The following is a 25,715-nucleotide window of genomic DNA, read 5'->3' as shown; positions in this document are numbered from 1 at the left end:
ATTTTAGATGGCACAATGAAACGTGTATCTGGGATGATTTAAGGACAATGTCTCAAGCGTGGAAGAAAATTTGGCTACCAACACCATGTGGATATGCTCAAGGAGCTTCAAAAGAAATATATTCTTCCGTACGTTTTTTTTGTTTTCTAAAAATATTTTTAATATTAATAATTAAATACTAATAGAATAATGAAAATAGATAGAAAAAGCCTGAATTGTACTAAGAAAAAGATTTAGACTGGATAATACTAGTCAAAGGTACACCTTCTTCGACATGTTTTCCTGACACAAGAGAACTGCTTGAGCTTAGCTTGATCCCTACGTGACGGACTAACACACACCCCATAGATAAAACCTAAACGTGTAAATATGTTTAGTCTATCCACGTGGCAGGTAGTAATTATTATATAAAAAACAGCATATATATATAGTCAACTAAAAACTGACACGTAGATTTCGTGTATACACTTTGATGTACATTTGTATATTTGATAGAGTTCACACTTTCTCGATCTTATAATACCCGGAGTCACGAGACGCTTTGACGTTCATGGTATTAGGAATTACGTAGAGCATATCTATGTGTCCTATAGAGTATATCTATAGAGCATTGCTATATGTAATTATAGAGTTTTTTTATAATTATTGTCGTAACTCTATAATTTTGTTTTTTCGAAAGTATTATAAAAATATACATATAAATTTATATAAATATATAATTTTGTCATTCAGATTCCAGCTGAGAAACGATTACCAAAAGCATCGCCTATAATTGATCTAAGAGCGATAAAAAATGAAATTGAAGCTGAAGGCATGAGAAAAGCTCATATCAGAGATGGCATGGCTATGTGCGATTTTCTTGCTTACATGGAAGAACAAATATCCTTAAATTCTGAGGGATGGGATGAGATGCAAGTGTCAAGAGTCGTAAATGAGTTTCGTTTGGAACAAGAATTTAACAAGGGTATTTCATTTGCAACGATTGCTGCTTACGGTGCTCATGCCGCGTTACCTCATTACGAACCAATTAATTTAACAAATATACCTATAGGGAAAACTTCGATGTTGGTTGTTGATTCAGGTGGACAGTATTTAGGTAAACTTCTATTATTATCTATCTTTATGTAATAATATATTTATAATGTAAATAAATTAATTTTTTTAATATACTTACAGATGGTACAACAGACGTAACAAGAACATTACATTTTGGAGAACCTACTGAAGAACAAAAAAAGGCGTACACAAGAGTATTAATAGGATCGATACAATTATCTTCTTTAATCTTTCCAGATGATCTGATGACTGATCAGATTGATGTATTAGCAAGGAGACCTCTTTGGAGTACCGGTAATGACTACATGCATGGCACTGGTCATGGAATTGGACACTTTTCATCCGTTCATGAATGTGTGTTAAATTTTTTAATATCTCATGTGGAAAATTTGCTAAACAATAATGTTTACTGAACGAATTTTCTTTTTTAGCTCCGATTAGTATATCATATACAGGTGGTATGTCTGTTACATTAAAGCCAGGATTTTTTTTATCCAATGAACCAGGATTTTACAAAAAGGGTGATTTCGGTGTACGTTTAGAAAATATACTTGAAGTCGTGACTACCAACATATCGGTAAGAATTTTTTATATTTTTCCATACATATTATTTTATTTTATTATATTATTCCATCGTTATTATTTTTTTTTTTTTTTTCAATAGAAAACAACAGGACAAACTTTCTTAAAATTTCGGGACGTCACTCTTGTACCATATGAACCTAAATTGATAGACTTTAATATGTTAACACCAATGCACGTAAGTTATTCTTTTTAAATGGCTTATATTTTCGAAAAATCTTTACATTTATTCTTCGGGTTAAGGCAATGATATTTCTAACAGTCCTGCTGTAGTGTCCTTTGATCAGTGATATACATACTTCTAATGATGTGCAGCGCCGGTGGTTAAATAATTACAATCAACGAATCAGAGAAGAGGTCGGCAGAGAATTAAAAAAACATTTAAGAATGAAAGGCTTTTATTGGATGATGGACAAGACAAAAGACATTCCTGAATGGGGTAAAGTCAACAAGGACATTCTTCTTGCACGTTCTCATTCCAATTCTTCTACATTCAAAGAGATTCATGTATTAGTGACCATTACGATTATCTACAATATTATTTTAAGTACGTAAATGTATCTTTTTAATAATCTTTATCATCTTTATTTTAAAATATTCTTAGATTATTACGTATCAATTGATACATAACTTTTTACGTTTCAGATTTTGCAACGATTTACAGTTAATACAAAGGTTTATTTATTGTTCTACTTAAAAAAAATCTTGAATATATATAAAATTATTAAATATAATATAAAACAAATAAAATATACATTCTATATTGGATTAGAAAAACAAATACTTTAATTTGTATCAATAATTGTAACATAACAATGTACACACATGATAGTACAATGATAATAGATATGTTTAGAAAAAAGAAATGGAGACCTATATATTGTGTGTTCCATATGTAAAGTACAAGTACAATTGGACTGACTTTAATAAGAATTTTAATCAGTCTATAAAAATCTATGTGATTAGCTAAACTATTTATTGAAAACTATATTTAAGTATTATTATAATTTTACTGTGATACATAATTGCAATAAATATATGAATATGTAAAATATATACATTTCATTTCTGCACCTATATTTCATAAAAAATAATTTATATTTACCTTCGATATCCTGTAAAAGATTTATGTGTCTTATAACTCCATTTTGAATACGAAATGTTTGAATTTTCGAATTTGAATGTTTGCTAAAAATCCAAATATGATGTATACTTAATGTTATATAACTCTTATTATAATTAAAACTAATTATATATAATCACACGCATTACCTATCATTTTTATAAATCACATAAAATGTACATTTCAATATAATTAATTTTATTAACTAATATACACTTCAGTAATTAATTCTATCTTTTCTTATTTGTTTAATTTTTTATTTATGTTATCAGCTATTTCTTGTAGTTTTTTTATTTCCGCCTGTTCTTTTTCATAATCCTTTTTCAATTGCATAAATTCCTTTGTAAATAGTTTTATTTCATCAAGAGAAAATTTGAATTTCTTATCAACCTTTTGTTTAGGTAATACTAATTGATACAACTTGTAATATTCCAATAATTTTTCTATAAAATATAAAAATGTAATATCGATGGAAAGTATGATATAATGAATTTAGAATTTTCTATTTATAGTAAAAACTTTGTCTTACCTATTGTTTCTTCGTCTAATTTATATTTCGTAGCTAAAATATTACTACTATTTTTAACAGAATCTTCTTTATGCTCAATAATAATTTGGAATATGTCTTTCAGAGTTAGTTTTCCTACTGGGACAGAGTCTGGCATATAAAATCCAAATTCAAAATCTTCAGAGGTTCTCGATGTAGGTAATGGTCTATCAGGATTTGGTTGATCCAATGTATTCATCTAGATAATTTCCAATAGTTATTTGCATTAAATGTTTAATGTTAGAATATTTCATAATTAATAGTTATACCTTTGTTTCCGTAGATGTTACATAAACATTTTTTAACTGTTCATCAAGTTTGAAATCCTTTTCGTAATGTTTCTTCAAGAAATGTGGATTTACTAAAAAATAAAATGAATTTCTTTGAATTGCAGAATGAATAACAATGTATCAAACCTAAATAGTACCAAATATATATAATTGTTTACAATTAACCTACATTCTTGAGCTACTTTCAATTGCTTTATTGTAGCAGCATATTTAGGAGCAGGAATTATTTTACTACTTGAAATAACATTATTTGCACGATTTTCTATATTAAATCTATGCATTGATTGTTTTATTTTACCAACCAATCCACCCATCTTTTCGCATCTAAAATCTATTGAGGAAAGAAAAGGTGACAATAATAGAAAATGTTAAATAAGAAAAAAAAATATATTAAGAAATATATTTTCTTTTCTACAATATAAATGAAAAAATATATATTACATTTTGACCAAAATAACAATCAGTTACAGTTAAAAACGATCTCGCAAATAAACTCGTAACTATACATATTATTCCAAACTTTTCATTCAATCCACCAAGCGGCTTTAACACATATTCTACAATCGAATAATAGATGATATAATCAATGATTTAAAATTTATAAAAACAAATATTCAACGTTATTTTATCAATTCTATTAACCAATAATATCTATTAAGTTAAAAATATTTATTAATATACATATTTTTGATTGGCCAATATTTATTAAGCGACTAACTGATACATGCATTCTATTAGTCAGCACGAAAACTACTCATAAATCTTTGACCAATCGTCGTCTATCTATATGGGAGCAACGTAAGGTGTGTTTAGGTACGCAGTAACGCAAGAAAAGACAGTTTCTGAGCGCGCTGTGAAATTATTCGGTTGTGAATGATTGTGAGGACGCGGCGGTTAGCAACGTACCGTATGTGTCGAAGTCCCGTTAGTTGTCTTTATCAAAGTTATTGTTTTCTTAAAACATGCTCGAGTGTTGTACAACCTGACAATAAAACGGCGTAAGAAAAGTTTTTAAAAAAGAATAAACAGTGAAGAAGGTATTCACTCTTTTCGTGTTGTACGCTTAACCGCCAAAAATTATAGATAGAAACGCCATCTTGTGTGCAGATATGTTGACATTTTAACATCGTTCAAGTTTACTGATCACTTTCTTTACAATATTATGCATTAATTGATACATATTTTATAACAGAAAATGATAAATCTATATATGATATTATATCTGTGTGTGAATATGTGATATTGTTTCGTTGATAACAATTAATGTTATTTAATCAACAAATGCAGTATTGTACTGTTTTCATTGACTGCACAGCAACAAGATGACACGTTTTGCTACACTTGTTTAGATATTTTAAAACATCCAATTCTTAGAAATAATGGTGATGTTATTGAAATTCATTTTAGGTTAATATAAGGATATAATCATGTTTTATGCACACTTTGTGTTAGCCAAAAAAGGGCCATTGGCCCGAATTTGGCTAGCTGCTCATTGGGATAAAAAGTTAACAAAAGCTCATGTTTTTGAAACCAATATTGAAAAATCTGTAGATGGTATTTTACAACCTAAGGTATTCCTTTCTGCATTATGTTTATGATACAAATAAATATTAATGTTAAGATATTAAACAATAACAAGTATATAGTAAATTCATTTTTTAATTATAATAATATCTTTCCATATATCATAGGTGAAAATGGCGTTACGTACATCAGGTCATTTACTCTTAGGAGTAGTACGCATATATTCCCGCAAAGCAAAATATTTACTAGCTGATTGTAATGAAGCGTTTGTTAAAATCAAAATGGCATTTCGCCCAGGAATGGTTGATTTACCTGAAGAACATAGAGAAGCAGCAGTTACAGCTATAACGTTACCAGAAGTATTTCATGATTTTGATACAGCTATGCCTGAATTGAAGTAAATATTAATATCACACAAGTGAATATTAATGCATATGAATTTGTACATCGTTTGCATTATTGTATTTTTTAGGGATGTTGATATTGAGGCACAATTTAGTTTAAATCAGTCCAGAGCAGAAGAAATTACAATGAGAGAAGATTATGGTAGTCTTTCTTTAGTAACACATGATCAAGGATTTGGTGATATGAGTTTTGATGCAGAACCACCTGAATTACTTCGCCACGCTGGTTCTATAGAACCATCATTAGATCAGGTTTACTATTCATTTTTATAATATTAATAATAATAATAATAATAATAATTTAATATATTACTTTAAAGAAATTTCTGTTCTTCTATATAATGGATTAAATTAAATCAAATCTAGAGCCATATGCTATTCAGTGATGGTCCAGGTATAGAAACAACGCTGGAACAAAAAGAGAAAGAACCAGTTGCAGGAACATCAGCAGCTCCACAGGCTATGGATATAGACACACCTATTAGAGATGACGGTTTTGGTGGTCATCTTGGTCAAGATATTATATGTATGCATTTTAATTTTTCATGAAACAAATTATTACCACGATTATCGAATAAAATATTATTTTTAGCTGGAGGCCTCTTTGAAGGAGGATTATTCGATGAAGCTCCAATGGGTGAAGTTCCTGTACCTGAAGTTAGTTCAATCGCAGAACAACAAGAAACTGCTGCAGCACCAGGAGCTGCTGTTTCTGTTCATGATGAATCTGAGGAAGATATGGGTGATCATTTTGGACCAGCTGCATCTCCAATGGGAGCAATGAGGTACTTATTTATTATAATATATTCAGTGTTTTGAATACGTGAAATAATAAATTTTTTTCCCTTTTTTTTTCTTTTTTTTTCTTTTTTTTTTCTTTTTTTCTTTTTTTTTAGTTCTGACGGTTCAAGGCCTGCTAGCCCAGCAGTAACAGGTGAAGAAATAGAAGGAAGAATTAGTGTTGCTAGTCGACGTTTTACGCCTGCTCCTCCAACTGCTCCTGAAGAACATCCAATGGATATAGCAGAAGAACCACAACCTATGCAAGATCAAACTACATTGTTACATGATGAAGAAGAAAGCTTTGCTCTTGCACCCGTAGATGCATCAGCACTTAAAGGTTAAAGATAATAAATTAAATCATTTATAAAATTATCAAAATTTTATATTAGATATACTCATTGTTATACTTTACTGTAGGTTTTACAAAAGCTAAAAGAAAACGTAAACTCATCGTGGACGAAGTAAAAAATATTTCTGGGGAAGAAATGAAAGCACAACTCTCTGATACTAGTGACATCGTAACGACATTAGATTTGGCACCACCAACAAAACGTTTGATGCATTGGAAAGAAACAGGTGGAGTGGAAAAACTTTTTGCTTTACCAGGAAGGCCAATACCAGCTCGTGCATTGTTTAAAGTAAAATAATCAAAAATTATAAAATGAGTCTTTAATAATTTATATGTCATTATATATACGCAAAATATTTTTATTATCTAGAATTACCAACGACATTTAACGAGCAAATCTTACGATCATGAAGACTTTGGACGATTAGGAGTAGAAGAAGAAGGATTATCTTTAGAACAAATGAGGGATAACACCGAAGCAGATGCAGCTGCCTTTGAACAAAGTATTCTTAATAAAAGGATGGCTCGCAAACGAAAAGCTCCACAAGAAGAAGAGGTTTGTTTCAACTTATATTATTTTATCATCTCTATTTGTTTTAATTTATCTTTTATTATTTTTTCTATAGCCAAGACCAGCACCTCCACCACCAATGCCTGCAGTAGAAGTTAGTCAACCTTCAATTACCACTGAAGCAGTAGAAGTTCCAAGCATAGTTCCTCCAACTGTTCCAACAGCTGAATCTCCAGTTCCTCCTGAAGTAACATTGCCAGCAGAACCATCCGTACCAGAAATTAGTGGTATTGCGCCTTCAGTTGAAACTACAGAAGTTCCTGTAACTCAACCAGAAACACCCTCATTGGGTTTAGAAATACCTCAAATACCTCCAGCTGAAGTTAGCTCCATTCTTGGAGCAGCTGAAGAAGAAGCAGTACCACCTACACCTACACCTCCTACTGAAGTCCCTGCTATACCACCTACTACAATGCCACAGATGGAGAATATCGGTTATGATCAGGTATAATATATCTCAAAGTTGTTAATTTTAATTATTTCAGTCATACAAGAAAAAAATAATATTATTATATATATATAGGCTCAACCACAAGTATCATATGTTGGCTATGATGAACAGCATCCACCTGCACACACACCCGGTGCTATTTCTGAAAGAGGACCAGCTACACCATGGAATCATGAAGATTATGAATTTCCTCCTTCGGTGGGACCAGTGAGTATTTTATATTTTATATTTTATTTTTATATTTTATAAAGAATTCCATTAATTATATTTTATATATTGGCATATGTAGCAAGAGGAACAACAAGTGGATGAAACCTATGAACAGTTTGAAGAACGTGTGCTTAATAAAAGAGCAGCACATATGTATCATGTCATTAAAAGTAAACTGGATACCAAAGACAGATTATCACTATCAGAAATGGCATATAAAAATAATCGTAAACAGGTATGTCCAATTTTATGTTTATTTTTATTTTTGTAAAAGGCTTTTTATAATGTTACATTACCATCTTTTTACAGGCTGCACAAAAATTCTATACCCTCTTAGTATTGAAAAAGTTTCAAGTGTTAGAATTGAATCAAGAGTATCCCTATGCCGAAATCATAGTTACTAAAGGACCAAAATTCGAAAATCCTGCATTATAAAAGTATTATGTACTTTTAATTAATGTCATAACACATCTTGTCTGCAAACACTTCTGGTGAATGGACAAGGATATAGCATCTCAAACTATAAAAGAGATGTAAAAGTATATTGTCTACAATTTTGTGTAGATAAACTGTAAAAAGTGTATGCAAATATCTAGCATGTTGTCAAGATTCTGTAATATCCTGGGAGAACTTGAAAAGTGTAAATGTTCGACAAATCATGTTTTAACTTTGTAAATAACCGAAGAAATTAGCAAACGAGTTTAAATACGTCTATTGCGTATAGCTTTTATAAAGGGCTATCAACTGAACGAACTCAATTATTTTGTGTGATATAAATCATTGGATAATAGAAACAAATCCTTGAATTACAGCATATAATAAATTCAATTAAAATGTTAATTAAATATGCCTTATAAAAAGGTAAAGCGTTCATGGAACTTGGATCACCACTTATGACAATCAATTGTGCCAATAAGTATTAAAATTGTTTTCTTTTAATTGAAAAACTTTATTGAAAATTTAATGACACAGTTGATAAAGAGAATTAAAATAAGACGGAGATCCAAGTTCATATTCTAAATAAAATCAATTACATTATACATAATTTCTTATCGGCATTTCTTCGTTTTTTACAAATAATAGAATGATTCAAAGTTCCAGGAAATGATGCAGAAAGAAGGCAAAATGTGGTAAAGCTAATAACTTTTTGCAGTATTTGCAGATTTTCGCTTATCATAACATTTTCTTTTTATGAATGTTTGATACTCAAAAAAAATCAAGAAAAATATTTTTGTTTATAATACTTACATTTTAAACAGTAACGTGAATAGATACCAACAAAAAATAAAGTTAAAAAGTTTCTTTATATAAAATTTTTTTTGTTATATATCACTTTATATATATAATGAAAATAGATCCAAATTATTACCAAACATACATAATTCTAATTAATTTATCAGTCAATCAGGAATGCTATCTATTGAAAACAAAATATCAAAACATTCTAACTTTTTACTTTTATATTAAATTTTTTTTTTAGATGAGATTATTTTTCTAAACCGTGTGTATTGTATAAGAATTATATTGCTATAAATCATAATTATTAAAGATCTACATAAAATATTATTTTCTAGACAAAAACAATATATTACATTAATTTAATTAATATACTGACATTATGAAAAAAAAAAGGAATAAAAATGATTTACTAATTTATTGTTGTATACTTATACTTTGTGCTACAAGGATGTTATATTCTAACAGAAAAAGATATATTTTACCAAAATAACGTATAAATGATGCTAATTTGTTAAATATGATCATAACATACCATTGTAAATAAACATGAATTGTAATTGACATAAGAATATCATTATAATCATGGATACACATATTACACCTGAAAAACATTTTTTAAACTGAGTAAATCAACTGCCACAGCCTGATTTAAACACTGTAGTGTAAATAATCTCATTAATAATATATATATATTATATTAAATGTCTGCTAAAAACAAACATTTCTTTAATGATGATTTTATGATGTCGATTATCGATAATGTGCACCAAATAAATATTTTTTATAATGTATCTTTTACAAAACATTGAAATTAACAATAATTTTTTTTTTTAACAAAATACAATCCTCTATAATTTGTTGGAGTAAACTTTTTATGAGTTTTTTTCATTAATTTTATGCACAAAAGATAATGAAGATCATAAACTCAATCATTATAATTTATATTTTGGCTCCTAAAGCACATATCATATAATCCATTAAAATTTATACAGAACATTAGATTATTCTTTATATCAATGTTTATTCATTTCATTTAAAAGGATTAAAAATGTTCTTCATATTAATTATATACACGAATTTAATAAAGTTCTGTTTCTTTATACATATTTGCAATAAGAATATGTAATACAGTATGAATTGGAGTATTTGCAGATAAAATGAATTAAATTATATGTAATGCAGACATAACAATTTACACTACTGATATGAAAATTCAATAGAAATGATAGATTATATCCTTGATTAAAGTCGCATAAGTATTATTTAATAAAAAAAATATAAATAAAACAAGAAAAAACAAGTAAAACTTATAATTCACATATGCAATAAAAAGATTAATGATAACTATAGATCTTTTAATATCCTGTGTGTATATATATGATATATATTCATATATATGTATATATATAGGATATACAGGATATATATATATATATATATATAGGATATATATTCATATATATGTATATATATATAGGATATACAGAATATATATATATATATATAGGATATACAGGATATATATATGTATATATATATATATTTATTTATTTAACTGATCTATTTTATGTGTATGTGTATTATAATAATTAAAAGAAATATTTTAAAAAGCTGCATACATGTAATTCATTAAAATGACAAATTAATTCCAATTCAATGCCGTGGAATTATATCAAATAATATACAAAATATGTTAAAAGTTATTGTTTCATATATGAATAAGAAGAAAATCCATATCAAAAATACATTTCTTTATCAATAATGTTTTTAATAATTTTTTTTTTTTTTTAAATTCCTTTCATCATGTATTATTAAAAATGTATTTTGCATCATATCAAAATATAATAATAATGGATGAATAGAAACCTTGAATATATAAAATTAATTTTAATCTATTTTATAAATCATTAAATCAATGTTACAAAATATAGTTAGGAAAAAGCTTTATTTCCTTTAATATAATTATTAATTAGTATACTCATACAAGAATTAAGTATTTTTATGAAATGCGAACATAATACGTTATTTATTTGTAAATATATATGTTATGACAATGACTTAAAAATTATAATATTTTAAGTTCTTAATCAACACATGAGTTGCATTAGTATAATGAAAAATTTGTGAACAAGATTTGCTGTGAAAATGTTTCCTATAACTTCATAATGAAAGCAATTTTATTCATCCAATTCACCAGCAGCCATTGCATCATGATATGATTTATCTTTGGATCGTTCAGGATCCAATTTAATCATGTCATCGATTCGTAATATAGTAATCGCTGCTTCAGTAGCAAATTTCAAAGATTTTATTTTCGAAATAGCTGGTTCTAATACACCAACCTTTTTATTATCTTTTATTGTTCCTTCTAATAAATCAAGACCAACCCTGCATAGTATAAACAATATTTGATATAAATAAACAACATGACATTATACATATAAACTTATTTATAGATTAAGAGTATTAAAGCATTACCATTTTAATTCTGCTAGATCTGCTTTTGTTTGGCTAGAATTGTGATAAGCTCTTAGTTTTGCAACAAGATCAGTTGCATCTTGTGCAGCATTTACAGCCAATGTTTTAGGTATTATTAAAAGTGATCTTGCAAATTCAGCAATTGCTAATTGTTCACGAGAACTCTGTGAAATGAAGAATAACATTATAATGACAATGTTAATAAAATTACTATTAATTAAATAAAAAATGCTTACTAAAGAAGTAGCAAAGTTTTCCAGATAAATTGAAAGGGCAGCTTCAACGCAACCTCCTCCAGCAACAACATTTTTACTTTCTAAAACACGTTTCACGACACACAAAGCATCATGTACAGAACGTTCCATTTCATCACAATAATAATCATTTGGTCCACGTAAAATGATAGAACTAGCTGTTCGAGCTTTTGGTCTATTAACAAAATGATATATATATTTTTTTTATTTAATTTATTTTATAATAAATCTTTAAACTAACCCTTTAATAAGAATGAGCTCATCGTCACAGATCATTTCTTGTACTACTTCAGCAGCTTCGCCAAGGAAACTTGTTTCAAAAGTTTCCTCTCCTTCCATGTTAGTTAATGAAGTTAAAAATTGTGCACCTGTAGCTTTGGCAATTCTTTTTAGATCAGCTTTCTTACATCTGCGTACTGTCATTGCCTTAGCTTCTACAAAATACTAAAAACAAGATACCAAAAGTTTGGAGTATCACTTTTATCAGTAGTATTTATTTACTTTCTATAAGTACTCAACAAACCTTTAGACAAAGATCATCAATTCCACCAGATAAAAGGACAACATTGGTGCCAGCATTTAGAATTTTCTGAACCCTTTCTTTTGTGATATCAATTTCTCGTTGACGTACTGCTTCCAGTTTTTCAGGATCAGTGATAAGTACTTCAACACCTAACTTCATTTTAGCTTTTTGTAAAGAAAAGTCCAAGCAAGCAATTTTTGCATTTACTATCCTTTTAGGCATTGCTTGCGAAGCCACTGTACAATTAAGTGCATAACCATGTACAAGAATTGATTCTCTAACACTTTTACCATGAGCCTTTAAAACATTAACTGCTTTAACAGGATATAGATGTCCACCTTTACCGTCGCTGATCTTGATAGCATTAGCAGCATCAACGACCATATTACCAAAGAAATTAGCATCTCTATTAATTACTAGTAATGGAAATTATAATATGAAATAAAAAAGATATCATAAACATAATGATTAAATAAACATTTGTTTTTTAAAGAAAAATTTTTTTATCGATAAATGTTTATCGACTCACTATTTTTTTTCTTTTGAATTAGAAAGGATACGCTCCTATAATTTTACTAGACATAGAAGTTTTTGCTACATTAACCAAGCAATCTCTTCCTAGTTCATCAACATTAACAGTTAAATGTTCTTGTATGTATTTACAAGCTTCCCTAAAATCATAATAAAAAAAAAAAAACAAATAAACAATAATTATATCAATTAATTTATAAAAATAAATGAAATTTAGATCATATCACATACTTGCAAGCAAGTCTATAACCACTGATAACAGAGGTTGGATGAATTTTCTGTTTCACAAGCTCATCTGCATTTTTCAATAATTCAGCTGCAACAATTACAACAGAAGTTGTACCATCTCCAACTTCTTCATCTTGTAATTGAGCTAACTCAACCAATACTCTAGCTGCTGGATGTTCAACTTCCAGTAAACGTAAAATAGTTGCTCCATCATTTGTAACTGTGACATCCTTAAAAAAAAATTTTTTTTTTAATAAATCATAATAATATAAATTTAGAATCAAAATAAGATCAAGAAAATATACCCCAATGTCATCGACCAACATCTTATCCAATCCTACAGGCCCTAAAGAACTTTTAACTACATTAGCAATAGCAGAAGCAGCCATAACTGTAAAAATAAGAATAGAATTATGCATAAGGAATAAACTCATTAATACAATATTTGACCTAAATGTATTAATAAAATTAATAAAATTCTTTTCTACGTTTAGAGGCAGTCCGGCATAACCAAACTTTTGAGTACAGATCTTTCTTCTGTCATCTTACCATTTTGAGTTCTTACAGGTGCACCTGACTGCCTCACACCACCAACAGCTAAAGGACTTGCCATCGTCGACATTTTATAATAATTGTTTTATTTTCTTCCTTGATAATATATTGTAATAGATCAAAACCTTACGCTCCGCGTGTGCCTAAAGATAGTACAATAGTCATCAACGACGGCCATTCCTTTTTTATTTCCTTCTACGGGCAACTTCAAGAACGTTTTTCATTGGTTGAATCAATTTAATCAAACATTACGAACTTAAACATATAATTATATAAAAATACAAAAATAAAATAATCTAATTTAATTATAAAATGATAATGAATTAAAATATAAATATTAATTGATTATTCGTATGTGTGTATTGGAAATTCATAAATTCGTAGTGTTCTCTAATATTCATACAAGATGGCGTGCAATTTGTTAAACATCATTTTTTACGTTATTTAAAATTTTTTATTTTTTCATTAATTTAAAAAAAATTTCAAGTCCTATTCAATGTTCTCTAATATTCAACAAAAAAAATTAATTATCAATGAAAGAATATTAATCGTTTAAATGAAAGATTAATTTAAAGATGATAACTTACCCCCAGATTATATTTGATACGTATAACTACCCTTATCTTTCATAGAAGTACAGTGATGTATAAAGTGACATCGGTTTTTGGAAGATAACAGTGTTTAAAAATATTAATTGTTTGAAGTATTAACAAGTAACAATGACTAGTGCATATAGTAAATATAATCGTTACGTGAAATTATATTCCTTCGATGGATTATTCCACGAGTATGTGAATTTTTTTATTATATGTTTTTGCTTTTGTCATAACCTTAACATTTATATTAGGTCACGTCTTCATCCTTGATATATATATTATTTTGTTAATCACATCATACCTCATTTTTTCTTCACTATAGATTCTCTGCTGATAATGGCATTATGGATGAATGGTTAGAAGATATGAAAAAAATGATATACATTGGAATTTTAATTTTACATTCTAATCTATTATTCTTCCATGACATTGTTGGATAACAAAAGAAGATAACATAGAAGAATTATTGATATCATGTAAAAACATGATAGTCTCAGGTGGAAAGACATAAATTATTATTGAAACTAAAATATCCTCTTAAAAGCATATCCCTTCATGATTTTCAAATAATATTTATTGAATTTACAATCAAACTATCATTGATTCTTCAATGAATCTTGTCATCCTAATATTTAAATATATTGATGCAGTTAACATTAATAAATAGTGATAAATAATGATATATATTAAAAAAAAAAAAGCAACATATCCTTGATTATATATTTATTAAATGGGATGACAGATATTCATATACATAATAGAAATTGTAGATTTTGTTTCTGTTTCATTTATCTAGTTATTTATTTATTTATTTATTTATTCGTAATTAATATTGCAATAATTTCATTTTTCTTATTTTGTATAATATTTTATACAGTTTCTAAAATTTACGATCACGTATTTTTTAAGCGTGGAAACGAGCGAACTGATTCAACGAACGTAAGATGATAAATACAAAAAAGAGAGAAGATGAAAATAAGATACAGTAACGAGAATAATAAAATATAATTAAGGTAAAGTATCCATAATTTGTTAAAAATTTCGATCATTCTCTCAATTAAATTATCAATGAAAATTATAACGCAAATAAAAAAATTATCACGCAATAAATCAAATATCAATCACGTAAATCATTAGAAAAATCCTCGCTGTATCAAAATGTATATACAATATTTGTTTGTTCATAGTATTATAAAGAAAAAAAAACAATCGATTGAAATATATTCTATTGAACAGGTGTAGTGTTAAAAAAAAATGACAAAATGCAGGTGTTCAAAGTCACAACAAGAGGGGGAGAAATTTCTATTGATCGATCTAGTCTCTGAATAATTAGGAAGTAAATTTTCAATCGATAACTACGTAAATAAAAATAAAATATATTGCGTCAATTAACAAAAAAAAAAAAAAGAGAGAAAACGATTATTGGATCAAAGATAAATAAAATTAAAAATCATAAACGACATTAAAAATACGAATGCAGAAAAAAAAATAAAATCAAAACCAATAAGAATCGTCGATAATCGACATAAAATTGGACTGTCGTTCTATTTATAATTCTCATTATTTGATTTATTATAACGTTCAGTGTGTATTCGAATGAATACACACGTGAAAGTTGAAAGTGACGATTTATAGGCTCAGTATACACTTTCGTGTTAGCTCGACTCGATGAGATCGGCTCGACTCGGAATCCTATCGTTCGCGCGGGCTCCCGCCGGCTCGTGGTCAACGCTCGAGACTTAGTTTGCGTCTGGCATTGCGTTCGGACGGTCATATTATAGGGTATTCGTTGTATGTTTGTCGTTCCTTTCAAGAAATATTGTTGTCTTAGTCCTCCCACGAGGCACTCGTGAAATCCGCGTGACTTAGGCTTATTATATTTTATCATATTTTACTGATAGTAACGATCACGATCATTAATATAAATTGTGCTACGAATTGTGCTACGAACTGCTAACAACTGGTAACGTAACTATTTTTATATTTTTTTCTTTCTCTCTTTCCTTCTTTCTTTCTTCCTCCTTCTTTCCTTTCTCTTCACTTCTCTTCTTCTTCTTCTTCTTCTTCTTCTTCTTCTATCTATTTCCCTCTCTTTCTTTTCCTCTTTCTTTCAACTTTACCAACCGTTATTGCCTATAGTGATAGTTTCAAAAATCTTCGTTCATTTTTCTCCTTTCAAACGTGTCCCTAACGATGAATAGATCAATAGATTATATCCGCGAACATATAAATTTCTAATGGTAGTATTTCGGCGACGCACTTTTCAATGATGAATCATCGTCCATCATCATCATTTCACGTACCCTGCTTTATCGCTTAAGTGACAGAGTTGACAAAGATTAGGATAGATCTATGTTGGCGCTTGCTCGAGGATATTCGAACGATGTACTTTCGCTGTAACTACTCTAAACAAAAATCTAAAAAGTATTTTCATTGATTTAAATTGATTCAACTTTATTATTACGTATATAGCATTTAATTTTTTTTTTTAACATTTTTTTCGGTTTCATCTCCTCTATATTGTTCGTTTGTTTATACAAACAGATTAAATACTATATTGTTTTATTTCGCTTTTTAAATAAGTATACCACGTGTTTTTACATAATTAGAACAATTTTGCCATGACATTAAAAATTTACTTAAAATTGATATGAAAGAAAATATTGACTTTACTTTGACAAAATATATTTTGATATGTCGATAATTGATATTATTACTCATTCTTATTAATTTTTAATTACCTTACTAAATGCATTTTTTTTATTTTTTTTTTTTTTTTCATTATCACGCGAAAAATATTGAAAAGATACTCCTTTTATATAATAGTTGTGCTATTTTAACTAAAATTCGAAATTGAATTAATTAAAATCAATCAAATGTGCTACGAAATTAACTTCTCTAATATCTTTTTGTAATGATCTTATATGTTTTGATTATATATTTATTATTATTTGTACATAAATCATTGTCACTTTTGAATTTCGAACAATATGTAGGAAATACAATGGGCAATATACTAATAAAAAAGGTTAACTGATCCCTCAAGAAGAGTCACCGATATTTCATTCGCGTGACCTGCTCGATTCGAACATCAATTAATGTCAGGGTTGAAATCCGGTTAATGTAACGACAATATTATAAAACTACGCGACGCCCTGATACAAATGAAATTATTCATTCGATATTTATTTACATATATATATATAAGATATATCAAAGCATGTATGATTAGTTTTTATATTACTATATATAAGCTAGTTGTCTATCAAATTATCCAAAAATAATCTACTTCCAATGCGTATTCATATTTCTTTGAGAAAAATTTGAAAATGAAATTGTTGGAAAGTCTTCATTTCTTTTTTCTTTTCTTCCTTTTAATTTTCAGATTTCCATCATTACATAAGTCATATATTGATGCAAGTTGATACAATTGACGAATGAAATCTGTCCGGCACGTTCGAAATATTTGATAAAAAATTTGTATCTTTCGTATATCGTATAACTTGTATAACATCAACAATAAGAGTTCTTTTATTCTTTGGTTCCCATTTGTCGAGGAAGTAAGGCTTTCACCGGTACAATTTACGAACGAATCAAAAAACAAAAGCGCCTTTGTAATCCTAATAACGTGTACCAAGTACGATCTTTTATTCCCTCAACTACGAGGCTCTATTTTGTAAGATCGTAAAGGTTTAGATTGATATGATTAGGATACACCATGTGATCCTATGCGATCAGGATACATTAAATGTATTGTATATGAAATTTTTCTTTTATATCTATGCACTCTTATCTATTCGGAAATGATTGATTTTTTCAATATTCAAAATTCGCAGCCAATCATTTGAATTTTACTTGATTTGATTGACGTAGTTAACAACGATATAGAAAGATACGCGAGAAGAGCAATTGCAGTATGTAAAACGGCTGGATCGTTACGATGAAACCGCATTCGAAATATAAATACGGCTGGCTCAACATGTAAGGTGCCATTGAACTAAATGCGTATGGTAATACTAGAAGGAAGTGTTATCTTTATTATTGCTAATAATCAATTTTGTTGGATGAACAGGCTTTTATACAATTAACCATTATTTACTTACAAATAATCATAGTCTGGTCCTATGATATATTCTATAATTAAACGAAATTAATTCGAAATTTAATATTAGTTTAATTAGGTAATTTATTTGTAATCAGATTAACCAATCGATTTGGATTTAGGTATTAGTATGAGAAAGTAACAAAATTTTGTATATGTCAATTAGCAAAATTATTGAATAATTGGTTTAGAAAAACGACGGGTTCAGAGATGTTAAATGTGCCGATAGGCTTATCATATTCATGTGTTTTTTATATTCCTTATTAAGACGTTTTTCTTTTTTTCTCATATGAAATTATCGTATTAAGTAACACAAAATTGCTATCAAATTCAGACGTAGCTTGCATAAAATATGGCAGCATGACAAAATTTTTTAAACATTTAACTTCGTTGAGATTTACATAAAACCTATATATATCTTTTGAAATCATAGAGCAGCGACCAGTTGGTATGTTCAATTCACCGCAGTCAATTCTTCGTTGTTGATTTTGAGATGATGCAAGAACGGTCTACCTGTTGCGTTACTACTACGGTAATACAATACATACTTTCGATTTAACGTGATAAAACATATTCGTTAATATTTTAAATGCTATACCTTTATAAAAATATATATTTGGAGTTTTTTTTTCTTTTTTTTTTTTTTTTAAGTAAAACGAGCTATAGATATAAATATAACTCGAACATATTTTTATTTGTGTTACAGACTGACGAAATTCTGTATCATCGTACTTCATAGCGAAAATAATAATAATGACAGTTACCGATAATGTTCAAAATAAACGTGACACTACTTACGTTTTAAGTAATACTACTTTGCAACAAGAGTATGGCCATACTAAACAAAAAGAATTATCGAACATGGAAGAGTCCTTGGAAGCTCCGAATATTAATGAAAATTCAAATGAATTCGATGAGCCTTGTTCTGAGACGAAACTCATTTTCTCAGAAATAAAACAAAATATAACGGGATCTAACGATTTTAAATCGAAGAAGATTGACAATATCGAAAATGAGGAACCACTTATGAAAACTGACAGGCAAGAAGATCCGGAAGCTAACAATGTTAATCTTAATATACCACCTGATGGTGGTCTTAGAGCTTGGATGATCATGATTGGTAGTTTCTTTATCAATGGTGTTTTATTTAGCGTGATCAACACATACTCTTTAATCTATCTCGAACTACAAAATAAATTATTGGAAGCTGGAGAAACAGAGGTGTCCTCTAAAGCATGTAAGATCATTATGAGATTTTTATTGTTTTAATATAATTAAAATTATCTATAAGGATTTACGACTTATCGTTCAAATTCTCTCTCTATTTTGTATATATTCCATTTAATTGTTACGTTAAAAACATTACAGTTCAACGATCGACACTATCGAATTATTTTTAACATTTTCTTGTTCCTCCTCCGATAACGTTTTATCGAATGCTCCTCGGATAATTTTCTTTGGCGATAAATCACTCACTTCTCCGCTCCAACACCTTTTTATTTCCATGTTTCTTACGTTGTACTGTACTATTGTCAACATCCATACTGTCTGTTGTTAACGATAATCATTTTTTTAAGAATGATTCTTAGGATTCTAGCAAGCTTGAAAGTCCAACAAATTAAAAGACTTGCGACTGTTTTCAACATAATTCCGATAAAATGTCTCTATTGTACAGCAAAACGATTTGTGAATAACTGCTGATAAAATATGTCAAAGATCAATAGAATAAGTTTTTCTTTTTTTTTCTTTTTCTTTGTTTTTTCATTTTTTTTTTTTTTTTTATTTTTTATTTTTTTAAGTTAAACGTTTCTCACAATGATGTTTAATCAATATATCAATTAAACCGTTGATAAGATCAATCCTTTTTACAGTTGATGTCCCAGATAATATGCATCTAAATTAACAGTCAATTATAGCTTGATTAATCATAGTAATCATAGTTAATCATTACAATTCAATGCTAGCTTCTTCATATCTCATAATTAATCTGACCTGAATCTTTATGAAAATTTAACTAGCAATCGTCACAATACAATTAGTGAACTAAAAATATTTTTTCATTTCGATAATAATAATTATGACGAAAACGAACGATACTTTCATAGACAGATCTATGTTTTTGTATATATATATATACATATACCATATATATATATACAAGGTGTGAAAGTATCTATATATTTTGCTCGGTCCAGATATTGCAGTTCTGTAAGTTGAATAGAGATCCGCGAATTGAATAAGAAAAGGATAGAGCTCGTTTCGACCAATCAGAACTTATGTTCTTAATATTATTATTGACACGTTCCTACAGTGTGCATGTGAACACTTTAGGTTTGCTTCATTCACTTGGTACATTTAGCTTATCATTATAAAAATGAAAGTTGGAAGATGATTTTAAAACATTTTGTAGATACGTTTTTTTTCTTCTTATATTTAACAGCTCTAGTCGGATCATTGACCATTGGTACAACATTTTTCTTATCGCCAATCGCTGGTATCCTCACTGATAAAATTGGAATTCAGATGACAACATTTTTAGGAGGTGCAATAGCATCGAGTGGTATGTTTCTTTCTTCGATGCTCTCCGATAAGGTAACTTTCTTGATTAGAGTAAATTTTATTGCAATAAAAAATTGTATTACATTCAAACTCGATTTTGAATATTTTATGATCGTCTGTTTTAGGTAGAATTATTGTATATGACCTACGGTGTGATGTACGGACTCGGTGCAAGTCTTGCTTATACACCAAGCTTAGTGATTTTAGGACATTATTTTAAAAAATATCTGGGATTAGTAAATGGCATCGTCACGGCTGGAAGTTCCATATTTACGACGCTTATACCATATCTGATGGAAACTCTTCTTCGAAATTTCGGATTAGAAGGAACATTTCGGAGTTTGGCATTGTTGACCGCAGTTGTCATGCTTTGCGCGCTACTTTTCAAACCGATACCACGTGAGTAGAGTTATGATAGAGTTGGAATAATTTTGTGAAATAAAAAGAAATTACGATAAAAGTACATTTCTCAGTTAATAAACCTCCGCGATGCCAATCACCACAGAGAACGAATTTTCGGCATCGTTTGAAGGAAGTTATTAATTTATCGATTTGGAAAAAACGACGATACGTTGTATGGGCTGTTTCTATTCCTCTTGCCTTGTTTGGGTAATTGTGTAATTATTGATAACAGTAAATGATATTAAATAATTATTTAAGATATTGAAGCACATTTTTAATACTTCATATATTTTTTCAGATATTTTGTACCGTACGTACATATCGGAAAATTCGTAGCAACCACATTTAAAGATTCAGATGGAAAATTACCGGTCATGTGTATAGGTATTACTTCTGGAATAGGTCGATTAATATTTGGTTATATCGCTGATTTGCCTAAAGTAAATAGAATATTACTGCAACAGGTATAATACTTTATTATCATTGTACCATAAATAATATATGTATATATACGTAAAAGGTAACAATGATAAAACAATTTCTATTTATTTAGATATCATTTCTAAGCATTGGTATGCTTACGATGTTACTTACCGTAACACCATCTTTTACTATTCTACTACTCATTTCTTTAAGTATGGGATTATTCGACGGATGTTTTATATCGCTATTAGGCCCTATTGCTTTTGACATTTGTGGCCGCGAAGGTGCAACTCAAGCAATTGGATTTTTATTAGGAATGTGTTCCATACCTTTGACGGTAGGACCACCAATCGCTGGTCTTTTATACGATCATACTGGTAAATTAATGAACATTTTTGATTATTAATCATTCATATATATATACTAACATATTAACGCATTTTATTCTGTTATATAGGTTCTTACGATTTGCCTTTCTTATTGGCTGGAGTACCGCCAATAATTGGGGCATTAACTATGTTTTTAATAAAATGTGTTAAGGAAACAGATACTGAAAACGATGCTGATTCAATTACCGAAGAACCAACGGCAAAATCAACTTGCCAAAATGGTCGGTAAAATAGATATTCATGTATTATCAAATCAGCAGTATTCGACGTAACAAGTAATAAGGCAATTTATGGATATATTATTTTGTGCAAAAATATAGCATTTCTCTGTTGCTTATCAAAACTCTCGCTTATCAAAAATAATTCAATAATTTGTAAAAACTGACATATATAAAAAGTAATTAAACACGAATGTTTCCAATAGAAAGCATAGGAGTAACGTCAATTAATCGTTATCGCGTAATCTAAGAGTAGTGGAAATTTTAAATCAATTAATTTTATTTCAAATTTTAATCGCATCTTTTATATAAATACAGTATACAATTCATGTATCTTGACAATAACTGTGATAGATGTATTGTCAATATTTCTGGACTTATCATTCGCATAAATTATAAAAACACATGCATAGAAAATGCTTCAATTATGTTTATTTATTATATTGTATTAGATTGTTTGTTTATTTGTTAATTTAATTAGTCAATTAATAATTAGTTACCGTAATTTATTTATAATTAGAAATTTGTGCACAATACCTTGTTGATCTTAATTAAAGGATTTTAACATAGCATACATTGTTGCTTCAAAAAGTAATATTTTAAACATCGTTTACAGGCACAATATTTTTTTAATATATAAACCTAGCACTGTTTTAATCAAAGTAACAATATGAAGATAATTAACATGTATGTGAAAACTAAATGCATGAAATATTTCATAGACATGCTACTTCTATTTGCCATTATTGACAAATATCTTGCACTTGAAATATGAATATATATATATATATTTTTTTCTCATATCATATTGAATCAAAAGTGTCTGCATTTATATTCCAATAGGCTTTTATTGTCAATAGGGATGACAAAGGCTATACTTCTATCATCATATTTTATAACAACTATACCAACTGATTGTGGACTACATAAAGACGAAACAAGGATAAAGAAGTATCCATACATACAAACTGAATATGAATCTAATGGAATGTTCACTGTCAAATGTAATAATAGTAGCAGCAATGATGGTTATTTGCAGAATGCAAGATATTCAGAAAGTACACCTTTATTATGTGACAAAAATCAAATGTTATGGTCAAAACCATCCTTATTACAACGTGCAGAGCAATCATCGATGCTTCTTACACTATAATAGTAACATAATAGTGAATCATTGTATTGATTACATAAAAAATATCACATGGATATTTTACTTTATTTTTGTACTATTATTTGATAGATTTAATATATCAATCATAAATATAACTGATAATTGATTTTGAACATTAATTGTAATTGTCAGATTATAACATATAAATCTGTTGCATGTAAAAATAATGACTTTATAGTTAAATATTTAACGTTGATATTAATTAGTAAAAAATGTATTGTAGTAGATACTGCAAATATTACTATTAGTCTTTGATTTAAATTATTTTATGCCATTTCTGTTATAATTGTAATAATATAAAATAATGATGAAAATAAGTTTTAACTTTCTAATTGAAGTACAATTATATTTCGATAAAAAAATTTTATAGAACGTTATATGATGTTTAATATAATGATGACAATAGAATGTATGTATAACAGCCTACATGTTATTTTTGTTATCACTTAAATGGTTGTTTACTTAATGTTGTATGTTTGAATATAATTGTATAATAAATTTGTTATAGTATCATTTTTCTATCATATAGTATCATCTATTTTTTTTTTTACAAGTAGTTAATATATTCGAAGTAACAACATTGAGTAACCAACTTCAATGTGCTACTCTCATAATCATTTATTTCATTCATTCATCCCATAATCAAATTACATTATACAAATATAAAAAAAATGGTCTACCAATTTGTATATGATGCAACTCGATTGAATTTACAAATAAAAAAAATCCTATTTAACATTATTTTATAATAATTCTTTTTGCTTTAGAAAATTATAATATACTATTATATTATATATTATTTATTTATAGATAAAAGTCAAAGAATGAATCAATAACATTGGTAAAGTAATTTTATATAAAAGAATGTATGAGTTTATATAATTCCCATTATCTCCGTTACAGATGAATCAAATGACCTAAAGAATATAATTTATATATATATATATATATTATTATTAAAAAAAATTAAAAATTTAATGTTATGCAATTAAATTTTTTATAAGTGTGACACAAAAATATTTAAATATGAATAGTCTTACTTAGAGTTGATTGAACTGCCTGGCACATAAAATGGATTACAAACTGCATTGGAATAGGCAGTATGTAGTTTTTTAAATATCTGTCGATACATTAAAAATTTTACATTTTTATATATGGTAATATTATATTAAAGAATTGTGTAATTATTACCGTCTTTACTTCATTATCTCGAAATGATATATTAGATGATTGTAATACTATCACAAATTTAATTTTTGTATTCGTAGCATAACCATAGCTAGAACAAAATTTCATATTATTAATGATTTATTTGATTCAATATATTAAGAGTAAAATTAAATACATACATTTTGAACTCTTCCGTGGTAAGTAACAAACCTAAATATAAATCACGAATATCAACCGCTGTCTTGTTTCCTATGTTTAACTTTTCTTCTATAATATCAATAGATGTATGCACTTTATAATGAAATTGCAATGCAAGGGCTTCGTCTGCACATTTAATATACTTGGGAGAATTCTATAAAAAAATGTTACAGAAATTTTTATAAAATCAGACTACATAGAAAATAGAGAAATCCTCAAAATATAATAAATATGTGATCAATTAATTTCTATACAAGAAGAAAATATTTCATAAAAATATTATTCTTGTATAACCTATAAATCCAAAGAAAACGAATACTCGCATCTTTTCCAATAACAGCCACACATACAGCCATGGTAATAAATATTATAATACGCAAAGTATTTGATTTTACATAAATAATATAGAAAATAATAATATCGAATTTTATATAAAACTATGAAGATTGAATGTTTACACGTTCTCACAAATGTACATTGAAGTTCTCAATCTTCGACTGAGTAACAAATATGTAATACGAATCTATACGAATCTATATATATATTTCTTACAAGAAAAATATTACTATTTCATGTTATTATTTAATTATGAATTTTTTAAAATTTCCTATACATTATAGCGCATATTGGTGTAAGATATTTATTTTGCAAAATTGTAATATATATACATATATATATGTAATGTATATACATATATCACACAAACGTGCGCGCGCGCGCGCGCGTTCCCATGCAAATATTTTTTTTCTACATAGCTATCAAACGTCTGCGCAATATTTAAATAGAACAATA

General features: G+C 27.9%; 6 protein-coding genes across 18 annotated transcripts in view; 3 read left to right on the top strand and 3 right to left on the bottom strand.

Annotated features, from left to right (window-relative positions):
* LOC118445828 (uncharacterized) overlaps window positions 1-2,700 on the top strand; it is a 36,080-nt gene extending 33,380 nt beyond the window's left edge. For 2 of the 4 annotated variants that reach the window (XM_085656551.1, XM_085656552.1), the window contains 7 exons: window positions 8-128; window positions 733-1,096; window positions 1,177-1,410; window positions 1,488-1,633; window positions 1,721-1,816; window positions 1,912-2,185; window positions 2,284-2,700. In XM_085656551.1, the coding sequence (XP_085512677.1) occupies window positions 8-128; window positions 733-1,096; window positions 1,177-1,410; window positions 1,488-1,633; window positions 1,721-1,816; window positions 1,912-2,185; window positions 2,284-2,306 (1,258 nt within the window). In that variant the 3' untranslated portion in view covers window positions 2,307-2,700. Of the gene's footprint in view, window positions 1-7; window positions 129-732; window positions 1,097-1,176; window positions 1,411-1,487; window positions 1,634-1,720; window positions 1,817-1,900; window positions 2,186-2,283 lie in introns of those variants that run through there. The other 2 variants (XM_035875773.2, XM_085656554.1) reach the window with 2 other exon arrangements.
* LOC118445830 (NADH dehydrogenase [ubiquinone] 1 alpha subcomplex assembly factor 4) lies at window positions 2,032-4,239 on the bottom strand. Of its 2 annotated transcripts, XM_035875781.2 has the most exons (7): window positions 4,040-4,239; window positions 3,768-3,929; window positions 3,578-3,669; window positions 3,291-3,507; window positions 2,911-3,204; window positions 2,744-2,826; window positions 2,044-2,125 (listed from the first exon to the last, which is right to left on the bottom strand). In XM_035875781.2, exons 2-5 carry the CDS (start codon window positions 3,910-3,912, stop codon window positions 3,002-3,004), a joined length of 657 nt encoding a protein of 218 aa, XP_035731674.2. In that variant the 5' UTR covers window positions 3,913-3,929; window positions 4,040-4,239; the 3' UTR covers window positions 2,044-2,125; window positions 2,744-2,826; window positions 2,911-3,001. The 2 variants fall into 2 exon arrangements, with proteins under 2 accessions (XP_085512681.1, XP_035731674.2); XM_085656555.1 differs by lacking the exon at window positions 4,040-4,239 and having other exon boundaries at window positions 2,032-2,125.
* A 204-nt stretch (window positions 4,240-4,443) lies between these two features.
* vtd (RAD21 cohesin complex component verthandi) lies at window positions 4,444-9,389 on the top strand. The gene is made up of 13 exons (XM_035875826.2): window positions 4,444-4,635; window positions 5,006-5,169; window positions 5,290-5,519; window positions 5,595-5,778; window positions 5,893-6,052; window positions 6,119-6,311; window positions 6,423-6,646; window positions 6,727-6,947; window positions 7,029-7,214; window positions 7,285-7,674; window positions 7,753-7,887; window positions 7,970-8,125; window positions 8,200-9,389. The coding sequence occupies exons 2-13, from the start codon at window positions 5,026-5,028 to the stop codon at window positions 8,323-8,325; spliced, it is 2,349 nt and encodes a 782-aa protein (XP_035731719.1). The 5' UTR covers window positions 4,444-4,635; window positions 5,006-5,025; the 3' UTR covers window positions 8,326-9,389.
* Window positions 9,390-11,116: 1,727 nt separating this feature from the next.
* On the bottom strand, window positions 11,117-13,883 carry CCT1 (chaperonin containing TCP1 subunit 1). The gene is made up of 9 exons (XM_035875882.2): window positions 13,693-13,883; window positions 13,449-13,534; window positions 13,147-13,373; window positions 12,945-13,055; window positions 12,385-12,790; window positions 12,103-12,305; window positions 11,844-12,036; window positions 11,608-11,771; window positions 11,117-11,517 (listed from the first exon to the last, which is right to left on the bottom strand). The coding sequence occupies exons 1-9, from the start codon at window positions 13,763-13,765 to the stop codon at window positions 11,307-11,309; spliced, it is 1,674 nt and encodes a 557-aa protein (XP_035731775.1). The 5' UTR covers window positions 13,766-13,883; the 3' UTR covers window positions 11,117-11,306.
* A 440-nt stretch (window positions 13,884-14,323) lies between these two features.
* On the top strand, window positions 14,324-23,676 carry kar (monocarboxylate transporter 10-like protein kar). Of its 9 annotated transcripts, none has more exons than XM_085656373.1 (12): window positions 14,324-14,482; window positions 14,614-14,788; window positions 15,201-15,304; window positions 18,827-18,925; window positions 19,100-19,630; window positions 20,834-20,985; window positions 21,078-21,351; window positions 21,426-21,561; window positions 21,653-21,818; window positions 21,908-22,154; window positions 22,235-22,387; window positions 23,245-23,676. In XM_085656373.1, exons 5-12 carry the CDS (start codon window positions 19,147-19,149, stop codon window positions 23,535-23,537), a joined length of 1,905 nt encoding a protein of 634 aa, XP_085512499.1. In that variant the 5' UTR covers window positions 14,324-14,482; window positions 14,614-14,788; window positions 15,201-15,304; window positions 18,827-18,925; window positions 19,100-19,146; the 3' UTR covers window positions 23,538-23,676. The 9 variants fall into 9 exon arrangements, with proteins under 9 accessions (XP_085512499.1, XP_085512501.1, XP_085512498.1 ...); XM_085656372.1 differs by lacking the exons at window positions 14,324-14,482; window positions 14,614-14,788; window positions 15,201-15,304 and adding exons at window positions 16,005-16,254; window positions 17,677-18,041; window positions 18,128-18,301; XM_085656375.1 differs by lacking the exon at window positions 18,827-18,925.
* A 203-nt stretch (window positions 23,677-23,879) lies between these two features.
* On the bottom strand, window positions 23,880-25,559 carry LOC118445959 (trafficking protein particle complex subunit 2-like protein). The gene is made up of 5 exons (XM_035876095.2): window positions 25,247-25,559; window positions 24,905-25,077; window positions 24,747-24,834; window positions 24,596-24,675; window positions 23,880-24,472 (listed from the first exon to the last, which is right to left on the bottom strand). Exons 1-5 carry the CDS (start codon window positions 25,277-25,279, stop codon window positions 24,430-24,432), a joined length of 417 nt encoding a protein of 138 aa, XP_035731988.2. The 5' UTR covers window positions 25,280-25,559; the 3' UTR covers window positions 23,880-24,429.
* Window positions 25,560-25,715: the final 156 nt, after the last annotated feature.

This window comes from Vespa mandarinia, chromosome 4 (assembly GCF_050613455.1).
Source record: "Vespa mandarinia isolate Hongniang chromosome 4, ASM5061345v1, whole genome shotgun sequence".
NCBI lineage: Eukaryota > Metazoa > Arthropoda > Insecta > Hymenoptera > Vespidae > Vespa > Vespa mandarinia.
The sequence above is the reverse complement of the archived record's forward strand: the minus strand, read 5'-3'. Positions and strand labels throughout refer to the sequence as shown.